The sequence below is a fragment of the Schistocerca cancellata genome, chromosome 1 (assembly GCF_023864275.1).
Source record: "Schistocerca cancellata isolate TAMUIC-IGC-003103 chromosome 1, iqSchCanc2.1, whole genome shotgun sequence".
NCBI lineage: Eukaryota > Metazoa > Arthropoda > Insecta > Orthoptera > Acrididae > Schistocerca > Schistocerca cancellata.
This window is the reverse complement of record NC_064626.1, coordinates 792959683-792979604: the sequence shown is the minus strand read 5'-3', so window position 1 is coordinate 792979604 and position 19922 is coordinate 792959683. Positions and strand designations below refer to the sequence as shown.

The 19922-nt window shown below is 42.1% G+C and overlaps 1 protein-coding gene across 2 annotated transcripts in view; it reads right to left on the bottom strand.

The window, feature by feature from the left end:
* LOC126187689 (alpha-2-macroglobulin receptor-associated protein) overlaps positions 1–19922 on the bottom strand; it is a 71449-nt gene that overhangs the window by 36700 nt on the left and 14827 nt on the right. For both annotated transcript variants that reach the window (XM_049928940.1, XM_049928933.1), the window contains exons 2-3: positions 14333–14474; positions 157–330 (exon numbers count right to left, since the gene is read on the bottom strand). In XM_049928940.1, the coding sequence (XP_049784897.1) occupies positions 157–330; positions 14333–14474 (316 nt within the window). The remainder of the gene's footprint in view (positions 1–156; positions 331–14332; positions 14475–19922) is intronic.

The following is a 19922-nucleotide window of genomic DNA, read 5'->3' as shown; positions in this document are numbered from 1 at the left end:
TACATTACAGACAGTCAAAAAACTTTTAAAAAATAAGAACATATCCAAACAAAGTGTATCCAACCATGTAAGAGAATAATGCTCTTTCAGCTACCTTGAAAAAGCATACCTATACTTTTCTGCAGTTTAAAAATCTTATTAATATCAAGTAGTCACCTGTGAAACCCGCCTTTTCTGCTTTCTCCCACAACTTGTTCAGTTTCTTGTCCTTAAATAAACTTTTATTTATATAATCCTCAGATGCTTCATTAAAAGCCTTGTGCTGCTTGTACTGTTTTGGGTCATTGATATCTTCAAAATGTTCAAGAAGACCATATGTACTCATTATTCCTGTAAAAAAGAAAACTCTTGAATTATTGATGTCACTTAAGTGTCTAAGAAGACTTTACATACTCATTATACCTGTATGTGCAATAAATAACTTAAAAATTCATGCAGAGAGAAAAATTTAGCTAAAAAGCAACCAAGGCTGTTACTGAAAGAAATTATTAACATAAATAATTAATATATATGAAGTGAATTCTGAAAGTGGAATAACAACAACATGTAAAGGATACATTGTTACCACACTGAGGAGGCATTGGCTCACAGACAAATAAAATGAAAAGATTGATAAACTTCAAGCTTTCAAACAAAAAAAATAGTGTGTGTGTGTGTGTGTGTGTGTGTGTGTGTGTGTGTGTGTGTGTGTGAGAGAGAGAGAGAGAGAGAGAGAGAGAGAGAGAGAGAGAGAGAGAGAGGGGGAGAGGGAGAGGGAGAGGGAGGGAGGGGAGGGGGGGGGGAGAGAGAGAGAGAGAGAGAGAGAGAGAGAGAGAGAGAGAGAGAGAGAGAGCATGGTTGCATATTCTATTTTGGAAGAAGGACTATATTGTCCAAAAGCTTATAAGTTTAGCAGTCTTTTAATTGCATCTGCGACTCAGTGCCTCCTCTATAGACTGAGTAGCAATCTAACATTTTCATATTGTTGTTAAACTGAATATGGTCTATTCTTTTCATGATGGCTACTTGTAACTAGTAAATATTAAAATTCACTACACACAACCATCCATACCAAAAAATTACAGGGCTTTTAGGGAATATGGTTGGTGGATATGAGATTTAAGATACTCAACAGCACAGTTATCACCATAGATTTGTGTTTGTAATGGAATGGATATAGTTTAAAGAGTTTTGGACAACCTAAATATATACCATAAACTACTAAGAATGCCATCTGTATTAACATAATAGCCTTGTACATAAAAGTGCTTTCATAAACATGTTCAAATCTATTACAAATTAGCACATACTAAGAGAATAAATCTAAACAAATACCTAAAACAATAATGCAGGTGCTTTGCATCTGAATGGTTAATCACACAAAAATCAAAAATGAGTCAGTCATCTGGTCCCACACCAAAATCTCTTCTCAATCAAAACTGGCTGCAGACCTAATCCTGCACAGAAACCTAACATATGTTTTTAACCAATCATTACTACAGATGGATATTAGGTTGAGTAATAAGTCAAGGGCCTCCTCCATATAAAATACAGGAGATTAAAATATGGAGCACATTAACAAGTAATAGATCCAAGTGAATCTTCATGCCAGAGGACGAAAATGTGTGTCAAAAGGCACAACAGGAAAATGAGACCCATTTCTCATTGCCTATGAGAGAATGAAGAGAGGTACCACAGTCTATTTATTTCACTAACAGTAGTACCTTTTTTTCCCTTTGCCCCCTAACTTTTCATGTTGACTAATTACTCTTCTTCACTACTGTGAGAACAGTTTGAAGAAGAACATTACAATATTCCAGAAGGCCATCCTTTCGAGTTGATTTCAACTTTCGACCAGGGAGTTTTTATTTCTATCAAATAGTTTTCCTTGCACCCAGTACCCACAAGAATATCACAATCTGCAACTGCCTCTTGGAGAAGAAGCATCTTCAATTTGCTTCACTAATTTATCTGCTCAACTACTTTTACTTGTCTCTGGGAATTAGAGCAGACAAGGAATGTCCTGTTATCATGAAGCCTCATCTAGTGCTGTGCATGTAAAAAAATGTCTATACCTGTCCTTTTTTCCCCCTAAGGTAAGTCTTTCCGCTCCCGGAATTGGAATGACTCCTTACCCTCTCCCTTAAAACCCACATCCTTTCGTTTTTCCCTCTCCTTCCCTCTTTCCTGATGAAGCAACCGTTGGTTCCGAAAGCTTGAATTTTGTGTGTATGTTTGTGTTTGTTTATGTATCTATCAACCTGCCAGCGCTTTCGTTTGGTAAGTCACATCATGTAAAATTCTGTTAGAAACTTATCATCATACTGTTCCAAAGTTTATGTGGCTCATGTACATCTCTACTTATTATCCACATAATTTTAGAAACATCACAATATGTTTTTACCATCACTTTCTTGTAGCTTGCATTTCCTATTTATCGGCAGTGGATATGAATATAATAAATCCACTCTGACTTCATTTTATTACTAACTTCATATTATAATATACATGAAGTACATATGAATTTTAATGTGAATGGATAGTTAAAAATGAATCTACTCACAAGTGGCAGCAGGGGAAAACACACACACACACACACACACACACACACACACACACACACACACACACACACACACACATTTACATGCTTTCAGAGCCATGGCTCCTTCTTTTAGCAGAAGAGTTGAAGGGGAAGGAAAAAGGGGGAAGAAAAAGGGCTGGAGTGGTTTAGGGAATGGGGTACAGTTTAGAAAAGTCACTCAGAACCCTGTGTCAGGGGAGACTTACCAGATGGAATGAGAAGGAAAGACTGATTGTTGGGGGCTGCACCAGACGAGATTTGAAAACCTCAAAGCAGGTTTTCAAATCTTGTCCAGTGCAGTCCCCAAAAATCAATCTTTCCATCTCATCCTGTCCAGTAAGTCTTCCCTGACCCAGGGTTCTGGGTGACTTTTCTAATACCCCTCTTTCCCTAAATCACTCCAGTCCTTTTTCTTCACCCCTTTTCCTTCCCCTTCAATTCTTCTGGCAGAAGAAGGAGCCACTGGCTCCAAAAGCTTATAAAAGTGAAATCCTTTTGCAAGTGTGTTCCCCTGCTGCCACTTGGCGAGTAGATATTTTTATCTATTCGTTTACATTATATTATCAAAAACTGATTATTTTCGTTATTATACGGTATGAATTTTTACATATGTATATCACTTTTCACATTAGACGGGCATCATATTAGGTTTATTTTCATGGCAAAACTAGTCAAATATTATTGATGCTTTTCTGTCGTACGGGGACTTGATGAAATGTCCAACCAAAAAAAAATAGTCAAGTTTTTATTCAAACAGCAGGTTATCTGGTAATCATGATATTCTTCAAATATTTATAAGTTGTGGGGCACAACCTAAATAAAATTTACAACAATAATGAAAATTTGTGGATGAAAACATAAGTAAAACAGGCAAAGGTTGGTGCATGGTGCACAGAAACACACAATAGAAAACAACAACACTATCTTTCAAGCTCTTGCTCTTTGATAATTTTATGCTCATTTGTTGGACATTTTTGTCTGTGAATTAGTCTACTGTTTAAGGAAACGTTTCTGCAAGTGGTCAGGATTGGTAGCCACACAGAGGTGCAGTCATTTAAGATGATATTTTCTGAAAAGGTAGGAACCATTTGACTACATTATCAGTTAAGATCCAAATGCATTTAACAACACTCCACACTGAACCTCAGGTTCTACGACCCACTGGCAGCATTAGATAGCTGTAATTTTTGTTAAAAATAGCAATCTTGAGCACACATTTGCATTATGTATAATAACTATGCCTTTCAGACTCCATATTCTAACATCTTGCAGCATTCAGAGGGAGTCTGCAAGTTCATCGATTGTGCAGATGACCAAATAATGGTATTGACACTGGCAGTATGTGTGGCAGAGTATGTGTGGCCTTCTGCACACTGAGAAGCTATCACCAGATGGCAAGAAGCAATAATTCAGGTAAAGCACAGAGGCTGGGTATGGAAATCTGTTTTGATATGTTCCTACTAAGCAGCCAAACCACTATTCTTTCTGAAAGGATCTCCAAATATTACAACTAAACAAGCTAAACTGTAGAGTGAAAAGTTGGCAATTTAGCTGTTTTGGTAGTTACAATGACGTGGCCCAATACTCCAAATTATTTTATCCAAAAAGAAAAAAAAAATCTGTTCTACGTCCGCGTTCCGCCAAACGTAATGGCTTTACAATTATCCTCTCCATTACTTTTTAAGGAGAGTTTTACTGGCAGCTTCATAGCTGATGAAGTATCATATTTTATGAACTACAATACGCACCTTAATTTTTAAGCAATTTTTTTAATAACATTTTTATTATTAGATTGAAAAGCTGGATAGGAAAAAAATTCTTAATTTATAAAACTAACCTAACCTTAAAAACCCTGAAAATCATCATCTGAACTTTCTTCTTCTTCTTCTTCCTTTTCATATATAAGATGGTCTTCACTGCCATCAAGAGCGTTACTTATGCTGCACTTCTTGAAAGATTTAACGACAATGTTTTCTCTCACTCTAGACCACGGCTGTTTTATCCACTGACACACTTGTTTGATTGTAGTCAAACAATGGAAAATCCAGGATGGAATGTAAAAATATTGTGAAAAGGAAAGTTGATACTCACCATATAGTGGAGGAGACACTGAGTCGCAGATAGGCACAACAAAAAGACTGTCACAAATGTAGCTTTCGGCCAGTAAGGCCTTCGTCAAAATTAGATGACAAAACACACATACACACTCACGCAAACACAACTCCCACACACATAACTGCAGTCTCAGGCAACTGAGGCCCCACTGTGAGCAGCAGCACCAGTGCATGATGGGAGTGGCAACTGGGTGGGGGTAAGGAGGAGGCTGGGGCAGGAAGAGGGAGGGATAGTAGGGTAGGGGTGGCGGCCAGTGACATGTTGTTGGGGAGCGCACAGGGATGAGGTGGAAAGAAGGTAGGGCAGGTATGTGCATTCAGAGGGTGGACGGAGGGCAGCAGAGAGATGCGTAAAAGAATATGTATTAAATTTTGCTACAAAACCAGAGTAAAGTGCAGTGAAGATTTCAAAATGTTAAATATTGCTTTTGGTGAATCTGCTATATGTGCAACAAGAACTTATGAGTGGTATAAGAATTTGAAAGAAGGCCCTGGAGATGTTGAAGATGACGAGCAACCTGAATGCCACAGCACATCGTCAGCTGCTGTAAGTGTGGAAATAATGAAAGAAATGACAATAAACGATTCCCAAATCATGATTAGAAAGGTTGCTGACAATGTAATGCAAAGTTCTCAGTAGTCACTAGAAGAAGTCAACCAAAGATCCAAATTACTTAAATGTGTCATAACAGGTGATGAAACACGGGTATATGGTTATGTAGGCAGAACCAAAGTTTAACTGTCTCAGTGGAAGCACATTCAATAATGCACCTGTTCACATTTTGGTGCTTGTACATAAACTTTTGGTCAAATAAAGCTGTAATTATGCCTTGACTGCCTTATTCGTCAGACATGGGTGACTTTTTTATGTTATCAAAAATAGAGAAAACTTTAAACAGTACACACATAGATCTGATTAAAAATGTGTTGGTGAGTGAGCTGAAAGCTACCCCAAAGATGAATACCAGAAGTGTTTCAGAGATTTGATTGGTTGGTTGGTTTGGGGTATAAAGGGACCAAACTACAGGGTTATGAGTCCCTTTCTCCTGATGCAAGCAAGGCTCAAGGTACAAAAACACCCACCACACCTAAAAAGAAAACGAATGGAACAAACAGCAAACGGGGAAAACACACACCACAAGGAAAAGCAGAAGAAGGTGTTAAAGCCATAGAGCAGATGGTCTGGGCTGGCTGAACACAATAATAAAAGAGGATGAACCAGCCACCTTGCAACACATTAAAATGTCCACCCCCAAAACCACAAGGTGAGATGAACACATGTAGGGAAAAGACAACCACCAAGACAAACAAATGCAAAGAAAGTGTGAAGAGTTAAAATGCAGGGAGGGTGGCAACCCACCCTTAGATGGTACGATAAAAATCCCCCTCAAGAATAAAAGGTAAAACTAAAACTGCTGTTGAGGCATTGTCGTCCAACACCGTGCAGCTAAAAGGGAGCAGTCCAGCAAGATGTGGATGACAGTCATATGTGAGCCACAGTGGCACCGAGGTGGGTCCTCGCGACGGAGGAGGTAGCCATGTGTTAGCCACGTATGGCCAATGCAGAACCGGCAGAGGACCACAGAGTCCCTGAGAGAGGCCCGCATGGAAGTCTTCCACACATTCGTAGTCTCCTTAAGGGCGTGCAGTTTGTTGTGTGTACTGAGATTATGCCATTCCATCTTTCAAAACTGAAAAACGTTGTGGCGTAATTATGATCACAGGTCAATTACAGGGTTGCTGATCTCCAGAAGCAGTTTCTGTGTAGCCTGTTTGGCCAGCCTGTCAGGGAGTTCACTTCCTGGGATTTCAACGTGGACTGGGGTCCACACTAACACCACAGAATGATCGGACCATTCCAGGGCATAGATGGAGTCCTGGATGGTCACTACCAAAGGATGGAGAGGGTGGCACTGGTTGATAACTTGTAGACTGCTAAAGGAGTCAGTACAGAGAAGAAACGACTCACCAGGCCACGAGTGGATGCACTCAAGAGCATGAGAAATGGCCGCCAGCTCCGCAGTGAAAACACTGCAGCCATCTGTCAAGGAGTGCTGTTCAATTTGTCCTCCATGAACACACGCAAAGCCAATGTGACCATCAGCCGTCGAACCATCGGTGTAAACCACTTCATGGTCCCGGTACATGTCAAGAATCGAGTGGAAGTGACAGTGAAGAGTGGCGGGGTTAACTGAGTCCTTAGGACCATGTGTAAGGTCCAGGCGAAGATTCGGCCTAGATATACACCATGAAGGTGTACATGACTGGACCTTGAGTATAGGTGGTAAAGGCAAGGACTCCACTTCAGACAGAAGAGATTGGACGCCAACCACAATTGTAAGCCCTGATCTGGGCCTTCGATGCGAGATATGAACCACTGTGGATGGGAAAAGGAGACGGTAATTCGGATGCTCAGGAGAACTACAAATGTGTGCTGTGTAATGTGCCAGTCAAACACCACAGTGGTGCACTGGGTAGTAAATGCAAAGATGAGGACACTGCCGAACCATAAACCAGACTCCTGTAGTCAAGGTGGGATTGAACAAGGTCTCTGTAGAGCTGCAGCAGCGTAGAGCGATCTGCACCCCAGTTGGTGTTGCTCAGGCAGCGGAGAGCATTGAGATGATGACAGCACTCCCGCTTAAGCTGACGAAGATGAGGAAGCCATGTCAATCGGGCATCGAAAACCAGTCCTAAGAATCAATATGTCTCCACTACCGTAAGTGGATCGTCATTAAGGTACAGTTCTGGTTCCAGATGAATGGTACAATGCTGACAGAAGTACATGACACACAACCTCGCAGCTGAAAACTGAGCCCATGACTACGCCTTGTGGATGCCTCCCTGTAGGCGCCGCTCAGCAACACCAGTACTGGACGAGCAGTATGAAATGCAGAAGTCGTCTGCATACAGAGAATGTGAGACCAACGGCCCGACAGCTGCTGCTAGACTGTTAATGGCCACTAAAAATAGAGATCCACTCAATACAGTGCCCTGCAGGACCCCATTCTCCTGGATATGGAGGGAACTATGGGAGGCACCAACTTGGACATGGAAAGTATGTAATGATAGGAAATTTTGGATAAAAATTGGGAACAGGCCAGAGACCGCACTCATGTAATGTGGCAAGGATACGATGTCGCCAAGTCGTGTCGTAAGCTTTTCGTAAATCAAAAAAGACGACAATGAGGTATTGGCGTCTGGAAAAGGCTGTTCGGATGGCAGACTCGAGGGAAACTAGATTATCAATGGTAGAGCGACCCTGGCGGAAACGGCCCTGCATGGAGCCAGTACGCCATGTGACTCCAGGACCCAACACAATGGCCTACTTACCATAGGTTTAACAGCTTGCAAGGAATGTTGGTGAGGCTGACGGGCCGACAGCTATCCACATCAAGCGGGTTTTTACTGGGTTTGAGCTCTGGAATAATGGTGCTCTCCCGCCATTGCGATGGAAAGAGGCCATCGCACCAGATCCGGTTGAAGATGACATGGAGATGTTGCATGTAGTCGAACAAGAGATGTTTGATCACCTGACTGTGGATCCAATCTGGCCCAGGAGCTGTGTTAGGGCAATGTGCAAGGACGCTGAGAAGCTCCCACTCTGTAAATGGAGCACTATATGGTTCACTGGGACTTTCAGTGAACAAGAGGGCTTTCCTCTCCATCCACTGTTTGAGGTTGCGAAATGCTGGAGGATAATTCTCTGGCGCGGAGGCTCGAGCATAGTGCTCAGCAAAATGCTCGGCAATTGTGTTTGCGTTGGTAGATAACACGCCATTGATGTTAATGCCAGTAACACCCTTCAAGGTCTGGTACCAACAAACAAGTCTGATCGTCCAGTCTTGGGAAAGTGACATATGGCACCCAATGGTCGAGACATACCTCTCCCAACACTCCTGTTTCTGTCTTTTTATAAGCTGGCGAACGCAGGCATGGAGCTATTTAAAAGCTATTAGGTGCTCTAGGGAAGGGTACTGCTTATGTCGCTGTAGAGCTCGCCAACGCTCTTTAATGGCCTTAGCGATTTCTGGCGACCAACAAGGTATGGACTTTTGCTCGGTGCACCCTAAAGAACAAGGGATCGTGTTTTCTGTCGCAGAAACGATCGTTCTAGTGACCTGCTCAACTACCACATCGATGGTACCATGTGGGAGAGATTCAACAGTGACAGCAGAGGTACAAGCTTCCCAGTCTGCACTGTTTAAAGCCCATCTTGGTAGTCATCCAGGGGATTGGTGATGGGGAAGTGACAGGAAGATGGGAAGGTGGTCACTACCACACAAGTCACCGTAGGCTCTCCAGTGGACAGATGGGAGAAGTCATGGGCTGCAGAGGGATAAATCAATGGCCGAGCAAGTGCCATGAGCGTCATTGAAAAGTGTGGGGGGCCCCAGTATTTAAGAGGCAGAGGTCGAGTTGAGAGAGAAAAGTTTCAACATCTCTACCTTGGCCAGTAAGCACAGTACCATCCCACAAGGGGTTATGGGCATTAAAATCTCCCAGAACTAGAAAAGGTTTAGGGAGTTGATGAATCAGTGCAGTCAATGCATTCAGGAGTAATGCACCATCTGGAGGAAGATATACGTTGCAGACAGATATTTCCTGCATCATCCTCATCCTGACAGCTACAGCTTCACGAGGGGTTTGAATGGGCACAGGTTCACTGCATACTGAGTTCAGGACATAGACACAAATTCCACCTGACACTCTACTATAGTCACTACGGTTCTCGTAATATCCCCTATAGCTGCAAAGGGCAGGGGTCTGTCACCTGCTGCCACCGGTTTGAGTATTTGTATCCATTCCAATTGTGGATGAGATATCATTGACAACCAGGTCTTCAGGGGACACTGAGATCTCCACCTCATCCACAGGTGCAGAATTGGTAGGGAGTGGTGGTGCTGGGACCACCAGAGGGTCCTTTTTCTTAGCAGACTTCTTTGTTTGCTTGCCCACTCGCTTCTCTTTTGGGGCTGTGCTGGGAGGACTTCTCCGAAGCAGCTTCAGTTATGGAGGAAGACTGTGAAGCTTTTCGTCCAGCAGCTTTTGGTTCCTTTAGCCACTGGCAAGTGTCCACTGTGACATTAGTGGAGAACTTGGGAGAGAGGGTCCCGAGGGGCCTCTTTCGCACAAGAGGAGCCGGAGGAGGCTGCTGCTTCTCCGGCTGGGGGCAGGGGACCGATGTCCCCTGCATTTGGAGGGGCCTTGCTCCCGAAGTAGGTACTTTGGGAGCAATGGAAGGAGATTTTCCCCCTACCACCAAGGGGGCGGATGTATTCTGGAGGGCTGAAGGGCCCACTATTTGTGGCATATAGTGTGGTATGACTGGTACTCGTGATAGCGATGGTAATGTAGCTGCAGCATTTGTGGACATCAACTTAAAGGGGTGTAATCATTCAAATTTACGTTTAACCTCTCGGTAAGTCAACCAGTCCAGGGTCTTGTACTCCGTGATTTTCCACTCCTTTTGGAGTACTGTGCAGTCTGGTGAGGAGGGGAAGTGCAGCTCTCCTCAGTAGATAGAAGTGGAAGGAGGCACACAGGGAGTATCTGGATGCAGTGGACGTCCGCAATCTCGACATGTGGCACTAGAAGTGCAGCGGGAAGACATGTGCCCAAATTTCCAGCACTTAAAGCACTGCATAGGGGGAGGGATGTATGGTTTAATGTCACAGCAGTAAACCATCACCTTGACCTTTTCAGGCACTGAATCACCCTCAAAGGCCAAGATGATGGCACCAATAGCAACCTCTTGGTAAGTCAACCAGTCCAGGGTCTTGTACTCCATGATTTTCCACTCCTTTTGGAGTACTGTGCAGTCTGGTGAGGAGGGGAAGTGCAGCTCTCCTCAGTAGATAGAAGTGGAAGGAGGCACACAGGGAGTATCTGGATGCAGTGGACGTCCGCAATCTCGACATGTGGCACTAGAAGTGCAGCGGGAAGACATGTGCCCAAATTTCCAGCACTTAAAGCACTGCATAGGGGGAGGGATGTATGGTTTAATGTCACAGCAGTAAACCATCACCTTGACCTTTTCAGGCACTGAATCACCCTCAAAGGCCAAGATGATGGGACCAATAGCAACCGTGTTGTCTTTGGATCCCCTGTAAATGTGCCGGATGAAGTGAACACCCCCGCCGTTCTAGACTGGCGCGGAGCTCGTCATCAGACTGCAAGAGGAGGTTGCAATGGAAAATAATCCCCTGGACTATGTTGAGGCTTTTATGAGGAGTGACAGAAACAGGAATATCACCCAGCCGGTCACAAGCGAGTAACGCCTGGGATTGGGCTGGGGATACTGTCTGAATCAAGACTGCACCACTTCTCAACTTGGACAGCGCTGTCACTTCCCCAAACTTATCCTCAAGGTGTTCAACAACAAACTGAGGCTTTGGGGGTCATCTGCCCTAATGCTACCCACTCCGATCAGGGGCTCTCCCCATGGGTGCCACCCAGCCACAGCAAAGGCCACCTGGCATGATGGCTGTTGCCAGGAGTCCTGATGCCCCAGGAAGGCAGACATCTACTCCTTGGCACACATGTGGAGTTTACAGCTCAGGCATCAGCAGTGCGATCCCTATGTTGTCAGGAGGCTATGACCAAATGGGTACATGACAGCCCCACCACATAGGACTGGTTACAGTGCTGGATAATGGGCACAGATAAATCCAATACTGTCATGGGGGCGGAAGAGGACAGGAGACAACAGAAGAAGATGACATACACTGGAAAGTGTCCTCACCCAAATAGTTGAATTGCAGGTGGAGATGCAAAGCCATGACAAGAGGTTCAGGGGATCGAATCTAAGGGCACTATAGGGAACTCATGCACCACGTAAGGCTTCTTCCCTATAAGGTCCGCACTCCTGTAGAATTTGGAAAGTGGCAGGTCAAACTATAAAATGGGACCTGAACTTATACGACCAAAAAGTGTGAGACTCCTTTTAGTTGCCTCTTATGGCAGAGTTCAGATTCCATGTTTTAGGAACTTGCCTAAAACAACAGTTGATGATCTGTTCAAGGATCTTCCTAATACAGACCGTGGTATTTCTGAAAGGATCAAGGAAGGAGGAGGAATGGAGGGGTAGAAGGAAAGTAAGCTTACAGCTGGGAGGAAGAGGTGGTAGGGGAACAAGACAAGAATGTGGCAACAGTGAGCCCACCTGGAGCTGGCAGGGGAAGCTGTGTGTAGACATAATGAAGAGGAGTGAGTTGAGAGGGAAGGGAGCTAAGAGAATATGCCACAGAGAGAGAGGGAGACCACAAAGAGAAAAGTCTGAGTGTACATTAATGAAGTAAAGTGGGAGGTATTGTGAAATGGGTGTGATAGTACATTAACACATCATATCAGGTAAAGTCAGCACAAAGCAGGTAATGTACAGTAATATACAGTCAAATGGTCATTTATTCTTTCAAACAATATGGTATGACTGTGGCTCAGCACCATCAAAAAAAATTTTTTTTTTTTTTTGCTTGGTTTTATTAGGTGAAGTAATTAGAGGAAGTTCAGGGGTGAAATGCCTTCTACAGACCTTAGTTATCACACTTATATTCGTGTAGGCAATTTACATGGATATAAAGTTCTTCTAGCACATCTATTACTTCTTCAGAGGAAGAGTAATCTCTTTTCCCTAAATTATATCCCTCAACTTCTCACAGCGATCAAACTATATAAGTGAAGTTTACTTTATAGAGACAGATAACGGAACTGCTTCTGTTCTGTATTAAGTAACACTCTTGAAAGCTTCAGAAACAAGAGTTAGTTGCAAACTCATCCTGAATACCATGCAGAAATTTTCAGAGATTAGAAGTTAAAGTCATTAACTTTGATCTTTTACTAAATGCTAACTACTATTCAAAGGTACTCAAGTTCAAAACAGTGTCTTTGAGACTTTTACACTTGTCATCTGTTTGTAGCCTGAATTCCCACCTCATATAATTAATTCAGTAGCAGTTCGGTTCTCGTCATCTAGCTTTGGTGGCGATGCTGGTACAAACAGAATCCCCTTAAGCCACTGAAAACAGTCTTTGTTGGTTGCATATGAATTGTTTATTTTATAGAGCGATTTAGCTGCAATCTTTAATGATTAAATGCACTATTCTTGAGTGCCGTGAGCTAATTAGTCTCTTTTTTTTGTGGTAGGAGTCATTAGCCAGCTTTGACTGTGGTGCTGTGTGACAATCATCATGTCACTAGTGTCAGAGAAATTTCTTGCCTGGAGGGCAGCCAATTCTGGATAAATTAGTATGCTCTTGTATGGAGATAAAATTCACTTGGTTTTGCCAGTCCTAATGCTTCCTGCTGTCTTACTGACTCCAGTTTTGTCATACTTAACACGTCAATAAACCTGAGTCACTACTTGTGAAGCTGAGGAATATGTCTTCAACTGAAAAACTGTCTGTTGACTCTTATTGGTCATTACAAGCTTTGTGAAATTGCCACAGTTAGTCAAACATGTTGTGGTCAACTGCATGTTCTGCTCTTGTGCTGTAAACTCTGTTCATCACCCAGTTTGCTAGTGACCATTCATTTGGATGGACAGCAGGTTTGTGTTCACATGTATATAAATCACTGTGCACAACTTCCTATACAACACGAATATTCTCACAGGCGGCACTGAGTCTGAAAGGGCAGGATATGCCCGTGACAGGACTGGAATAAGAAACTGTTAGAGAGTTGTTTTAACAGGTAGAACAACTGTTTGTGACAAGTTGAAACTATACACTGGACTGAGACTACTATACACTGGACTGAGACTCAGTCTACGGTACCTCTTGTCTGTGAATAGTAGTTCTTTTGTCTGAACCAATAAAGTACGCTTATGGAAAAACTCGCAGTTTCAATGTGCCACTGTCTCTCCTCCATTCCTTTAACACATTACAGAAGATCTTCTGTAATGCTTCAGGACTTGCATCACTTGAAGGAGGAGACCTGGAAAGAATTGAGGGAAACCCATGGCAGGTTAAAGCTTTGACTTGAGCTGTGAAGCAGAATTTAAGGGGACTACCTACATATGGCATTTATCTCCATTAAGATCCCTGTCTAGCACACTGTTTATCTTGTTGCAAATAATTAATGCATTATTCTGACAAGAGTAAAATATGAGATGATTTGAAAGTTCCTGGCACATTAAAACTCTGTACTGGACCGAGACTCGAACTCGGGACCTTTGTCTTTCATGGCCAAGTGCTCCATCAATGGAGATACAAAAGCGCGACTCATCACCTGTCCTCAAAGCTTTACTTCTGCCAGTACCTCATCTCCTACCTTCCAAACTCCACAGAAGTTTGCAAGACTAGCACTCCTAGAAAGGCTATTGTGGAGACATGGCTTAGCCAGAGAATGAGATTTTCAACCTGTAGTGGACTATTAACTAAAATGAGGTACTGGCAGAAGTAAAGCTATGAGGATGGGTCGCGAGTTGTGCTTGGGTAGCCCAGCGGTAGAGTACCTGCATGCAAAAGGCAATGCTCCCAAGTTGGGATCTCAGTCCGGCACACAGTTTTAATCAGCCATAAAGTTTCATATCGACACACACTCCACTGCACATTGAAAATCTCATTATGAAATTATTTGCTAATATCCACTGATTATTCATTCACAAGCAAATCAAAATGCTGTTGTCTGCACTATCCATTTTAATATCACTTACCAATCAGACGCTTTCTCATTTTTGCTTCTTCTAGACCATCTTTGTCTAACCCATCTGCTTTCATCTTCTTCCACACCAGTTCTTCTTTGTCATGGATCTTCAGTTCACTATACAAAGACTTCAGCTTTGGTTCTGTTAATCTCTGCAAAAATCATATTTAAAAAAATAGGTATCATCAATGGATAAAGGTTTACATACATTTCTTTTTTCTAGTCTGATGCGTCACACTGACTTCCAGTCCCCAATTAATACCCAACACATAGCTACCAGTAGTTTCAGTTTTACAGTCCAGTTCTCTTTCAAAATGTTAATATTACTTCATCACTTTCAATTCTATATCAATACATTTTGAGTCTTCAAAGTCTAAATGCTACTTCAGAGGAAATTATATGTGCAACACAAGACAAAATTTCCCACAGTTTCATGATCAGTTAATAAAGTTTCCACAGCATAATGGACTGGATCACGAGAGACAATATAAGGTATCTATATGACATACAATGATTTTGGCCTCCAATTCCAATTGCTTCTGTTTGCATAAAAGTTATAATAGATCAGGACTCTACTAGATAATTTTTTTCTGCTAAGTAGTTTGCACTCAGTTTACAGTTTCTTAAAATTGGAGGTGATGCTCAGCATATTCGTAGCATTATAAAAAATGCTACACATATGCACTACACTGTTTTATGTGACAAGCACCTCAAGAAAATGTGTCAGCTTTCACAGCATTGGTGAGAACAGCTGTAGTACTTGAGTTGTGCAAAGTGTTAACATTACTTATTTCTTTTGATACTTCTAACTGGAAATGTATGATCTCTAGATTTTGTGTGTACATATTACTCTTTGCTTTTTAAACTATTTTGCTTGTCTATTGTATTTACAAGAGCCAGGGATGCACATGAGAATTTTGTAATGTAGAGCCCTACTGTCATGAAAGTCACAACTGCCTGATTATAATAGGTCAGTGACCATTGAAAACATAGCTCAGTAAGGCTACAGCTTATGCAATAGGGAGTTTCAGAAGCAATATTTACAGCAACCGTGGTACTTTGTTCATTCAACAGGCCTAATTTACTTAATTCATCACACTTTACTAGTTCTTTAGATTCTTTCACACACCTGGTTACTTCTATCTGATTACGAAAAATTGCCTGAGGACTGTGTGAGTTGTGTGCAGATGAAGGTGGAGTTGGCTGCCATCAAAAAACCTGAGGTGCTTTACATTGCTGCATACAATACACTTGATCCTGTTGATTCAACGTCAGCCAACGATGAATGGCAGACAGTGCCAGGGTCAAGAATCTCTGGGCAGGAGGTTGACGAGAAGATACCTGAGATAGCATATGCCACTTCATCACCTGAATTGGGTCTGATCAGCTTGCAAATACAGACTTGTATGGATTGCTTGTCACTGCAACCTCCAATGCCAGATGGTTAATAGAGAAACTGCAGACAAGTTGGGAAGGGAGGCTAACTGGGGGGAGATCTCATCTGACACACAGAAGAGGTCCTACTAGCAGCTGTTGACTGCAATGGGTGCAACAGTCTGGCAGTTGTCATTCAAGTCAGATACAATGATGCCTGTCATTCATGTACAGTTCTTTTCGGCTGGAGGAATGGTACATGCAATGATTGAGCATAGTGTTAGTACTCACTTAACAGGTGCTTCTGTTACAATAGTTGCACAAAGAGATGAAACAACTTAAACACATTATTTATTAGATGTCCAGACATCTTCCTTAAGCTTTGTGTTAATCTGTGACATGTAGATAGTTGCTTGATTTTAAGTAGGTGTCCAGAAATAAACATTCATTACAACAGCATAAAAGTGGTAACCGAACATAATTTTCTTTTAAATTTGGAATGCTTTATTCATTGCTTCTGAACAGTGTTCTGACCCATTTTGTGTCCCATGATGGATCAGAATATTCTCTTATTAATTTATGTCTCAGTTGCCACTGCTTACCTCTTAGATGCCATTGATATAATTTCTTTGAATTCAAACCACACTCGGTCCACGCTTAGATAGCAACAGCAGGAACTATCTCAGAAAAGTGTAGAGCAAATTTTTATCTGCCTTTTTTTTTAAACAGCTGTACTTAGTGTTTATTTTTGGTGGATTTGGATGCTATGCTATTCAACCTCACTATAACTGCTTTGTCACTAATCCCTGTATTTGACAGGATGCTCCCTATTTGCTCAAGATTATTTGTTGCTGCAACGTCAAGTATTCTTTCACAACTATTTATACTCTGAGTGGGTTCCTGAACTAATTGTTCAAAATAATCATCTGAGAAAGCATTCAGTACAATTTTGGATGATCTTTTATGCCTACCATCGGCTTTCAACATCTTTTTTTTGCCAACAGCTCAAGAATAAATCAAAGTCACCCCCAACTACAACTGTGTGGGTGAGGTACCTGCCGGCCAGGGTGGCCGAGTGGCTCTAGGCGCTACAGTCTGGAACCGCACGACTTCTACGGTCGCAGGTTCGAATCCTGCCTCGGGCATGGATGTTTGTGATGTCCTTAGGTTAGTTAGGTTTAAGTAGTTCTAAGTTCTAGGGGACTGATGACCTCAGATGTTAAGTCCCATAGTGCTCAGAGCCATTTGAGCCATTTGGTGAGGTACCTTTTTGAAATAAGACTCAAGTTTTCTGTTAACTGTTCAGCAACTGAATCATCTGAGTTTGGGGGGGGGGGGGGGTGGTGAAACAAAACAATTGTTAATTCAATCCGGTTGTGAATTAAAGCTTGTTACTCCCAGATCCCTGTGATATGCAATGTTTCATGGCCATGGGCACAGTGGTTGCTGAACCATGGTGAAAACTTATTGATACTATTATAGACGACTGGCAGGACTCCTGCTAGGAATCTGAGATTTACCATTTTAACTGGTTCAAATGGAGGAATTAGAGCTCTTCACACAGTCAAGGCCACTGTCCAAGAGACTCATTTCAAATGCACTGATGACACTTTGCTAACAGGTTATAGCCCCCATTTTGTATGGTGAATGGTTGTCTTTACTCATTCCACTGCAGTACCAAGATAGATACTGAGAAGTTTCCAAACTTAAAGTTCTTTTGCACAGCCACCAGCAGAAGATTATATTAGTAAAGCACAAAGATGACTCCTAAAAGTAACATAAAAAATAGGGTCCTCATCAATGCAGCCCCTAAAAGAGAATAGTGGCTGGTATTCCATTTAATGGTCTCTCCTACACTACTTGTGAAACCAACTCTTTGACACCTGATAATGAATGTAATATAGCAGCAATGGAATCATCATGATCTTCCAACAGAAGTCACTATGAAGCCCTTCAAACCATATTTCATTTAAATATCGGGGATTGTCTCTGTTGATCTGACGTCCCGTGTAGTAGTAATTTATATCCAGTGCCAATCTGTTCTTCATGCCATATCATATGCGATAAATAAGACACTGACCCTGAAGGAAATAGGGCTGTTACAAGCTTTTTAGTTTTCTGAAGTAAAATGTAAGTTTCCTTCTCTGTGGTAGGTCTTCTGACGTCGAATGTGGTGCTCTGATTGTCATTCAATGGGGTTGCTTTTGTGGTCTTCGATCTAAAGACTGGTGTGATACAACTTCCCATGCTAGTCTATGCTGTGTAAGCATAACTAGCCCATCCTATATCCACTTGAACCTGCCACTGTAGACAAGCCTTGGTCTCCCTCTACAATTTTTAACTACCACAATTCCCTCCATCAGCAAACTGACTTTTCCTTGATGTCTCAGGATGTGGCCTACCAAGAAATTCATTTATTGATAAGTTGTGCCATAAAAATCTTTTTCCCATGATTTGATTCAATATGTCTTCTTCAGTTAGCCACACTACCCAGCCTATCTTCTGCAACCCTGCAGCCAGGCGACTAGCGCGAGTTTTGGTGTTCTCTTAAAGTTAAGCCATTTTAGATTATAAAACATATAGTTTACTACTGATTACTTGGTGAATAGGTGTATTAATGTGCCTTTTAAGTGTACCATTAAAGGTTTCATTTTTCTTTATATAATATAGCAGAAAATGCGAAAAGATCTACAGTCGTATTTTCCGTTTAAGTTTTGCCACAGTAAATCTATAGAGTTTCGTTTAGTTGTTCTTTGCTCTCTCCAGCAATTTAACTGTAGCATACCTCTTCATTATTTAACTAGCAGTTCTGGAAAGTAGCGTAAAGTTTAAGTTGTCAATCCAGCAACTTTGCATTGTTGTTTTTGTTTACACACAGTTGCATATAGGCCAAATTTGTGGAACCATATTTTCGTGTTATTTAACTGACTTATTCTTAATACTCTATTATGTTTATCATGAGTGAAAAGTGCTTGACCTGCCCTAGAATTGTTAGGTCGGGGCTTTGGTGTGATGGGTGCTGTAGCTTTTTTCCGTGTGGGTGACTGTAGTGGCGTGGGAATAGGGGAAGTAAATGAGACTCATCAGTGGTTTTGTAGGATTTGTAGTAGAGACAGGAAGATACTGGAACAGGAGGGGAAAATTGCCGCCCTTCAGGCTGAGTTAGACAAGGCCAGGGGAGATATTGATAGGTAAAGGAGGGAGAAGGTAAAAAGAGGTGGGAAGTGGCAACAGGCAACAGGAGGAACAGGCCTAGAACTTTGTCTGACATCTTCATGGTGAATGTGGAAAATAGATTTGACCTGTTGCTTCAGTTAGAAGCTGGTGAGCCTCAAGCAGTTGCAGGTGTAGACAGGGCACAACAAACTTTCAGCAGCAAATTGAAAAGTAAGAATGTAGGGAAATCAGTAAAGAGAAAGAAAGTATTGTTGTTAGGTAGTTCCCATGGAAGAGGTGTTGGCCAACTTTTGCAGGATGAACTAGTATCAGAATACCAGGGCACCAATTTTTTTAAACCTGGTGCTGGTCTGGAGCAGGTGACAGAGGATTTAGGATCACTCTGCAAAGATTTCACTAAGGAAGACACCGTGGTTATAGTGGGTGGGGCAGGTAACAGTACTGACAGAGATCCTGGGTACAGTATAGAGTGTGACCAGGCAAAGATTGCATCAGCATCGAAGCATACTAGTGTTGAGTTTGTATCTGTTGTTGGGCGCCATGACCGACCTCATTTGAACTCTTCTGTCAAGAGAGTTAATTTGGAGTTGGAACGGCTGCTTATGTTGGGTGCAGGGTCACACATTGGTATGGTTCCTGTTGCTTCTCTCAATAGGTGGGATTATACTAGGCATGGCCTTCACCTCAACAGGAAGGGGAAGGGTAAAGTGGCTGGGAAAACAGCAGGAAAGTTAAAGGGGGGAGGCACTGTCATGAGTGATAAAATACCAGTGGTTATAGGGTTCAGAAAAGATCCTTTTTTAGGGTAGCGAGGACAGAAAGAAACCAAATTTTAAGAAAGGTTAGGACTGAGACAAACCTTCAGTTTGAGAAAGAAACCAAAAAGCATAATTCTAGCTTATTACATCAGCAAAACAGCTATTGGTTAAGAATTTACAACAGTCAGCAGATATTTTAACTCTACCCAATTTTAACTCAGTCAATGTGAAATGTCAGCTCTCTTTATTGTATCAAAATATTCAAGGACTGAGAAATAAAATTAATGAATT